The 9,388-nt window shown below is 43.4% G+C and overlaps 1 protein-coding gene across 1 annotated transcript; it reads right to left on the bottom strand.

The window, feature by feature from the left end:
• Window positions 1–3,908: 3,908 nt before the first annotated feature.
• On the bottom strand, window positions 3,909–4,658 carry LOC109219779. The gene has a single exon (XM_019384251.1). The coding sequence runs from the start codon at window positions 4,656–4,658 to the stop codon at window positions 3,909–3,911; it is 750 nt and encodes a 249-aa protein (XP_019239796.1).
• Window positions 4,659–9,388: the final 4,730 nt, after the last annotated feature.

Here is a 9,388-nt window from a genome sequence, read left to right as displayed (position 1 = left end):
CAAGCACTCAAAAACTTGAAGACATACTTGTCAAATCCGCCGTTAACTCGCAAAACCAATTGTCCAAAAGATCCATCGTCGGGAAAAGTCCGAACTTTTTCTAATTTTTTTTTTCAATTTTTGTTTTTTTCGTAGACTATTTCTACTACGAGTTCTAAAAGAAAAAAACTAAAAAAAAATAGTTTTATACAATTACACTTCAGAAAGTAGTTTCCCCACCCCACACTTATATTATGCATAGTCCTCGATGCATGATCACAGAGAAAGATATTAAAACAAGGGTGAGAAATACTCCCTGAGACCCTCTCGGGCTTAGCTCGGACATAATCCTTAATATTTAAGGGTCGGGACCACCCCACACTTAAGCTCAAACTTGCACCTCAACTTCAACTTTGGGTACTCAGACTTCCCCTACTCTGCAAAACAAAAACAACACAAAACTTGACACTAAAAAAATCAATAACTAAAAGATATACATGTTGGATTGCCTCCTAACCAGCGCCTGATTTAATGTCGCGGCACGACGCAGAGTCTCGCTTACTCATCAGCGAGTACAACCTTTGTTTTTTCACGATCAATCATTCCTCCCCAGTAATGCTTGACTCTATGACCATTCACCAAGAATGTCCTCTCACCATTTAAAGCTTGTAGCTCGATTGCACCATAAGGGGTGACTCTCACCCCCTCAAAAGGACCTGACCATCTCGACTTTAGCTTCCTAGGGAACAGTCGCAGTCTAGAATTGAATAACAATACCTGTTGGCCTGGCTCAAAGTGACGTGGCTTGATATGCTTGTCATGCCATCGTTTGGTCTTTTCTTTATATAGCTTTGCATTTTCATAAGAGTGCAACCTGAACTCGTCTAACTCATTCAACTGCATAAGTCTTTTCTCACCTGCGGCTTCAAGGTCTATGTTCAGCGTCTTAATGGCCCAATATGCTTTGTGTTCGAGCTCAACGGGCAAGTGGCAGGCCTTCCCATAAACCAGCTTGTAAGGGGACGCTCCAATTGGTGTTTTATATGCAGTCCTATACGCCCATAGGGCATCATCCAACTTTGCAGCCCAATCCTTCCTATTCACACTTACCGTCTTCTCTAATATTTGCTTGATTTCTCGGTTTGACACCTCAGCTTGCCCACTTGTCTGCGGATGATATGTTGTAGCAACCTTGTGGCGAACTCCATATTTAGTAAGAAGGTTATTCAACAATCGACTGCAAAAATGAGTCCCTTCATCACTGATTAAGGCCCGTGGAGTCCCAAATCTCGAGAATATGTTCTTTTTCACAAAAGTAGCTACCACCACGGCATCATTGGTTGGCAAAGCAGTTGCCTCCACCCATTTTGACACGTAGTCAACGACTAGCAAAATGTATTTGTTTCCTCTGGACGGTGGAAATGGCCCCATAAAATCTATCCCCCACACATCAAAAAGCTCAACTTCTAGAATATTATTCAAAGGCATCTCATGCTTCCTTGTGATTGTTCCCGTTCTCTGACATTGGTCACACTTCTTAACGAATGCATGCGCATCCTTGAATAAGGTTGGCCAAAAGAGACCGGATTGTAACACCTTTGCAGCTGTTCTATCTCCTCCATGATGGCCCCCATAAGGTGATGCGTGACAATCATACAACACTAATTCCACCTCTTTTTCAGGAATGCATCTCCTCATCAACTGATCAGCACATTGCTTGAACAAATAGGGCTCATCCCAGTAATAGAAGTTCACATCATGTAAGAACCGCTTTCTAGCTTCAGATTGGATTTCGGGAGGTAGTACTCCAATCACAAGATAATTCACATAGTCTGCATACCATGGGGGAGAGTCTTGTGTTATAGCAAAAAGTTGCTCATCAGGGAACACTTCTTTAATTTAGCCACCCTCCTCCACGTGATCATGATTTTCCAACCGTGATAGATGATCAGCTACTTGGTTCTCTGTCCCCTTTCGATCTCGTATTTCGACATCAAATTCCTGCAGCAACAAAACCCAGCGCATCAAACGAGCTTTGGATTCCTTTTTTGTAAACAAATACGTGATTGCTGCATGGTCCGTATGAACTATGACTTTCGTTCCCACCAAGTATGCCCGGAATTTCTCAAAGGCCCACACAACGGCTAACAACTCCTTCTCAGTGGTGGTGTAATTCTGCTGTGCATCATCAAGAGTCTTACTCGCATAGTAGATGGAATAAAACATCTTGCCCTTCCTCTGGCCTAGCACTGCCCCAATAGCAAGGTCACTCGCATCACACATAAGTTCAAATAGTAGAGACCAATCAGGTGCCACAATAATGGGGGCAGTCACCAACTTCTTTTTAAGTTCCTCAAATGCGTTGAGGCAAGAATCATCAAAATTGAAAGAGACATCTTTTTCAAGCAGCCTGCACAAGGGAGTGGCAATTTTTGAAAAATCTTTAATAAAGCGCCGATAGAAACCCGCGTGTCCCAAGAAACTCCGGACACCCTTCACTGAGATAGGTGGAGGTAATTTTGCAACCGCCTCCACCTTTGCTTTATCAACTTCAATGCCGCTCCTAGATACTCTGTGACCCAACACGATGCCCTCTTGTACCATAAAATGGCACTTTTCCCAATTTAGTACCACATTTGTTTCTTCACAACGGGCCAGCACCTTGCTTAAATTCCTCAAGCAATCATCATAAGAAGACCCAAAAACTGAGAAATCATCCATAAACACTTCCACGAATTTTTTCCACCAGGTCGGTGAAAATAGCCATCATGCATCTCTGGAAAGTGGCTAGTGCATTACAAAGACCAAATGGCATTCGCTTGAAGGCAAAGGTGCCATAAGGACAAGTAAAAGTAGTCTTCTCCTGGTCCTCTAGGAATATGACGATCTAATTGTATCCTGAATAACCATCAAGGAAGCAGTAATATTCATGCCCGGCTAACCTGTCTAGCATTTGATCGATGAATGGGAGTGGGAAGTGATCTTTGCGAGTTGCCTTATTGAGCCTTCTATAATCAATGCAGACTCTCCAGCTCGTAACAGTGTGAGTGGGATTAGCTCATTCTTCTCGTTCTCAACTACAGTCATTCCTCCCTTTTTAGGCACACATTGAACCAGGCTTACCCAGTTGCTATCAAAGATAGGAAAAATGATACCTGCATCGAGCAACTTGATTACTTCCTTTTTCACCACCTCCTTCATAATGAGATTTAATCTCCTTTGCTGCTCTACACTGGGGCGGTGTGCGTCCTCTAGAAAGAATTTATGCATGCAAAACGATGGACTAATTCCCTTGATGTCAGCTATAGTCCACCCAATGGCCCTTTTATGCTCACGGAGGACTCTGAGCAATTTTTCTTCTTGAGTGCTGGTCAAGCTGGATGAAATAATCACGGGCAGTGTCTCTGAGTTCCCCAAATAAGCATAGCGCAGATGCGCTGGAAGTGGCTTGAGTTCTAGCTTCGGAGCCTCTTCAATAGATGGCCTGGGGAGGGTCAGAGTGACATGCCTGTCCAATTCTTCAAATTTTCTAACCCCATGTACATAACAGCAGGACATATCTAGCACTTTCTCAATTTCTCCCATCCTTTCATCTTCACCATTTTCTACGTCCCCAATCAATACACGTTCAACAGGATCTGCAGGGCTCATATAAGGTACTAACGACGTGGCATCACCTTCTACCACAGAGATCATGGACAACTCTTCATAGTGGGCTGGTAACTTGAGTGCTCTATAAACGTTGAAGACCTCCACTCGATCACCCACTCTCATCGTCATCTTTCCTTCACAAACATCAATAATAGCTCGGCCCGTGGCTAAGAATGGACGCCCCAAAATAAATGGGACTTCCTGATCAGGCTCGTAATCCAGGATGATGAAATCAGCTGGGAATATAAAAGACCCCACTTGGACAAGCACATCTTCAATTACTCCTCAGGATGAGCAAGGGAGCGGTCAGCTAACTGTAAGATAACTGTGGTTGGGCGTGGTTTACCCAACCCCAACTGTCTGAATATAGATAGCGGCATCAAATTGATGCTTGCTCCAAGGTGACATAGAGCTCGCCCAACAACATGTTTACCAATCGTGATTTGGATAGTGAAACTACCTGGATCCTTCAATTTCTGAGGTAACTTGCCTTGAATTCTGGAACTGCACTCCTCAGTGAGTGCCACAGTCTCGAACTCGGTCAGCCTCCTTTTATTCGCCACAATGTCCTTGATGTACTTTGCATATTTGGGTACTTCCTGTAAGATGTCAACTAATGGAATATTAATTTGTACCTGCTTCAAGATATCAAGAAACTTTTTATATGCGGCATGATCTCGTAAATTCTGTAGTCTTTGAGGGAATGGAGGTGGTGGCCTTGCAACCAATTGTGGGGATTGCTCAGCCATCGCCTCTCCAGCCGGCTTCTCTGGCTCCTTGGCTTTCTCTGATGTTGATTCTACAGTGGCTGGTATCTCATTAAAAGTCTCATGTTTCCTCTTTTTAGATAGTACTTCCTCTAGTTGTCTCCCATTCCTGAACGACACAGCATTAAGGGTCGCTCTAGGATTGGCTTCAGTGTCACTTGGAAGAGCTCCCGCTGGTCTAGTATTTTGAGCACTAGCAAGCTGTCCCATTTGACGCTCCAAATTTCTCACTGTTGTGGCGAGGGCTTGCTGTTCAGCCATCATCTTTTTAAACATGTCTTCAAGGTGACTTGTAGGATTCGCTTGTTGTTCAACCTGAGGTGGTCTATATTGCTGTTGAGGTGCTTGAGGCCTGTATTGATTCTGAGTGCCCTGATTTCCACCCCAAGAGAAGTTTGGGTGGTTTCTCCAGTTGGGATTGTAAGTGTTCCCATATTGGTTTGTTTGGCCCCTATTTGAATTACCCACAAAGCAGACAGACTCTGGGTTTGTGGGGCATATGTCGCTCGTGTGCCCTTCTCCACATATTTCACAAAAAGCCTGAACCTGTTGTACCGGTTGTGTTTGCTGCTTGTTGATACTCAAATTCATCTGGTTCACTTGATTGGCTAGTGTATCAATCTGCGTTGATAATGCTGAGACGACATCTAACTCAATAACCCTTGCAGACTTTTGCACTGTGTGTCTGCTCATCTCTCCTTGCCAATCCGGATTGCTCTTGGAGAATTTGTTCAATAATGCATATATCTCGTCAAAGCTTTTCTCCAACACTTGACCCCCAGCTGCAGCATCTACCACGATCTTTGTTTTAGAATATAGCCCTTCTATGAAAGTGTGAGCTAATACTTCATTCGTCTGATTGTGATGAGGACAGTCTCTGAGTAGCCCCTTGAACCTTTCCCAAGCTGAGTATAACGATTCACCTGCTTTCTGTTTCAAGGCCACTATTTCACTTCTGATCTTTGCAGTCTTGCCTGAAGGAAAGAACCTTGCTAGAAATTTTCTCGCCAAATCATTCCATGTTGTAATGGAGTTAGCTGGTTCTGCATTTAGCCATGGCTTAGCCTCACCCAATAGAGAGAATGGAAAAGTGTGAGCCTCACATAATCTGGAGTGACCCGTTAGTGATATAAGTATCACTAATCTCCAAGAAGTCCAGAATGTGCTACTGCGGATCCTCATGTGGAAGACCCATAAATTGCCCGTTTGCATGAAGCAGTTGGATCATGCTCTGTTTCAGCTCAAAGTGCCCAGTGATCCCGTGCTTCACAATACTGGAGGTGACATTAGCAATGCTGGGCATTGCCACCTCCTGAACAGCCATAGGTTGCTCCTCTGCCATGTTCACAGGAAATTGAACAAGTGCCTGAATATTATTCGTGTCCCTTGCTTCCCTCAACCTCCTGTGAAATGTTCTCTCAGGTTCAGGATCAAAGACTCGAAGTCTGTCCTAGCTTCTGACCCTACGCATTCAATCAAAGTTCCTGAGATCTGAGCAATAATCAAGTAACGTTAGACTAGATGAAATAAGCAATTAAAGCAAAAACTAGCAAGTAGTTAATATTCAAGTCCCCGGCGACGGCGCCAAAAACTTGTTGCTCCCAAACGCACACGCAAGTATACGTGGTCGACAAGTAATATAATGATAAGTTGAGTGTCGAACCCACAGAGACTTGTGTAAACTACTCACTAAATCACTAAACTTGCTGTTCAATCTAGCTAAAAGCAAAGTCCAATAATATGATTATACTATACTACGATTCTAAGTAACACTAAATTATCAAGTATCGAATTGATTGTTGTGTATTCAGTAGAGACAAGTATTCCAGGGTTGTGATCGATTCACCATTCGTATTGTGTTCTAATTAACTCTCCCTTTCATATAATTCACCCATGATTGCTAATTAATCGATAAATGCTCTCATAGCCTTCTCCCGAAGTACTACTCACCTATTCTCACTAGATTAACGCCTATATTCCTATGAAATCAATCTATTAAGAACGCATTAAGATTACGATATTTAATTAAGCACGGTGACTAGGTATATTCATATCCTAACCACAAATCCGCTCCCCCTAAGGGTTAAGATCATGCTCTCTTCAATCCTTCTCTAATCTAAACATGGCTTTCCCAAGCATAGCATAGATAGTAAATAGAACCTAACTGTTGGTCAGACAATTAAGCAATTAAACACAGAATTGAAGAAAAAACCATATATTGGTGAATTATAATCAAGGTCAAGCTAATATCAAAAAACAATATTCATGGCTAACTCACAACCCCAGAACAATGGGTGTTTAGCCACTCATGATGTAATCAAACAATTTCATAAGTTTTGATTAATTGAAAGTACTGGAAAAGATGAAGAATTCCGAGTTGTTCTTGCTCCTCAATGTTTCTAGCGTGTATTTTTGCTCCAAAGTGGCATCCTCCCTTTTTCTTGGCCGGCTCCCTTCGTTTAATATAGGGTTTAGGGCTTAAAATCCCGTGTTTTGCACTTTGGTCCTTGAAGTTTACGCATCCTGCCGCGGTCCTATCGCGGTTACGCCAGGACCGCGACCAGAGTGGCCTTCGAAATCTGCAGCAGTGTTCTACCGCGGTCCTACCGCGGTTACGCTCGGACAGAGGCCAGAGTGGCCTTCAGATCTGGTCTTTGTCCCTTCGCTTGGTGCACTTTGTGGATATTGTATGATTGGCCTCCTTTTCTCCCTAATTGATCCCAAAAGTACTCCACAGACTTCTTTTATTGGATATAGCCTGCAAAGCATGAAAAGCACTAATCAGAGCATTTTGTTATCACTTTTTATCGTAAAAGCTATACAAAAATGTGGTTCTTTAGGGCCTAATTATAGTCTAATTTACCTATTATCACCTATCATCAATTGTCACCAAAATTTAAGATGAGCACAACTGCATTAGGTAATCAATCTGTCCAAGACTCAGATTGATTACCTTCTCTAAAATGTAATAAAGGTATGTGTATTGATTGCAAGGTCATCCCTAGTGAGCAGCTCACGACCCAGCATAGGCTCCTAGTAATAGACCTGGAGATCAAGAGGAGTAGGAGGAAAAGGGTGGTGTGCAAGCAACCTAAGATCAAGTGGGGTAACTTGACCAAGGACAAAGCTCAAGAGTTGAGGGAGAAGTTGTTGGCTAGGAGGGCCCGGAGGAGTAGGGGGGATGCAACTAGTATGTGGATCACGACTGCCAACTACATTAGGGAAGTTGCTAGAGAGGTGTTAGGGGTCGCGAATGGCTTTCTGGGGGGTCATAAAGGGGACTGGTGGTGGAATGGAGAGGTCCAAGGTAAAGTGGAAGCTATGAAAGCTAATTATTTGAAGCTAGTAGAGAGTATAGACGAGGAGGAAAGAAGGACTTATCGGGAGTGTTAGAAAAAGTCAAAGAAAGAGGCAAAGTTAGCAGTTACGGCAGCAAAGAATGCGGCATGTGGTTGTTTGTACGAGGAGCTTGGGGGCAAAGGCAGGGACAAGAAGCTGTACCGGTTGGCCAAGGTGAGGGACAGAAAGGCCCGTGACTTAGACCAAGTCAAGTGCATCAAGGACGAGGATGGCAAAGTATTGATGGACGAGGCACTTATTAGAAGAATATGGTTGTAACGACCCGGCCGGTCGTTCCGAGAGTTGTAGCCCCATTTCCCCCATTTTTTGCTTCTTTTGTGTTTTACAGTTTATTATGAATTATCTGGTTAGTTGTTTTGGGTTCAGAGTGCTTTGGGAGTAAATTGAGACACTTAGTCTCTTATTTGGAAAACTTAAGTTGGAAAGGTTGACCGAATGTTGACTTATGTGTAAACAACCTCGGATTTGAATTTTGATGGTTCTGTTAGCTCCGTTAGGTGATTTTGGACTTAATAGCGTGTCCGAATTGGGATTCGGAGGTCCGTAGTAGAATTAGGCTTGAAATGCCGAAAGTTCAAGTTTTGGAAAGTTTGACTGGGAGTAGACTTTTTGATATCGGGGTCAGATTGGATTTCCGAAAGTTGGACTAGGTCCGTGGTGTCATTTATGACTTGTGTGCAAAATTTGAGGTCAATTGGACGTGATTTCATATGTTTTGACGTCGTTTGTAGAATTTGGAAACTTCGAAGTTCATTAGGCTTGTATCCGTGTGTAATTCGTGTTTTTGATGTTGTTTGAGATGATTTGAGGATTCGACTAACTTCGTATCGGGTTATAAGACTTGTTGGTATATTTGGTTGAGGTCCCGAGGGCCCCGGGTCGATTTTGGGAGGTTAAGGGAACAAGTTTGAGGTTTGAAGATTGCTGAAGTTGGGTTGTTGCTGGTGTAATCGCATCTGCGAGGATATTGCCGTAGGTGCAGTGAGGTTGCACAGATGCGGAGGTGGATTTGGCTTGGCGAAATCGCTGGTGCAAAGGAGAGTGCGCATCTGCGAGCCCGGAGGTGCGAGGGTGGCTCCGCAGATGCAGTAGTTGAGGATTTGGTTGTTTCCGCAGAAGCAGACGAAGGACCGCAGATGCACGTCCACAGGTGCGAGACCAAGAGCTCAGGTGCGAGCCAAGCGGTTTACGTGACTTTCTGTAAAAGCGGAGTTTTGACCGCAGAAGCGGCTCCACAGGTGCGAAAACCCAGGGCATAACATATAAGTACGGGACTTCGAGATTTTTCACCATTTTCACATTTTGGGACTCGAATTTTGGAGGATTTTGAAGTGATTACTGAGGTAAGCTCCTTGTGCCTATTTATCTTCAATAATGGTGTTTTCCCATTGATTTTTCACCTAATTAGTAAGATTTTGAAGTGAAATTTGGGAGTTTAGGGCTTGAGAATAAGAGAGTGAATTTTGGGGATTTGGATGACCAAATGGCGTCGGATTTTGATAAATTTAGTATGGTTAGACTCGTGAGTGAATGGGTTTTCGAGTTTTGTGACTTTTGTCGGATTTCAAGACGTGGGTCCGGAGGCCGGGTTGAGCCAATTTCGGATTTTTAGGTCTAATTTAGTAGTTTTC

The sequence above is a fragment of the Nicotiana attenuata genome, unplaced genomic scaffold, assembly GCF_001879085.1.
Source record: "Nicotiana attenuata strain UT unplaced genomic scaffold, NIATTr2, whole genome shotgun sequence".
Classification (NCBI taxonomy): Eukaryota; Viridiplantae; Streptophyta; class Magnoliopsida; order Solanales; family Solanaceae; genus Nicotiana; species Nicotiana attenuata.
The sequence above is the reverse complement of the archived record's forward strand: the minus strand, read 5'-3'. Positions and strand labels throughout refer to the sequence as shown.

Coding starts and splice junctions, on each gene's coding strand:
- LOC109219779 (XM_019384251.1), bottom strand. CDS start 4,658: ATGGCTGAACAGCAAGCCCTCGCCACAACAGTGAGAAATTTGGAGCGT.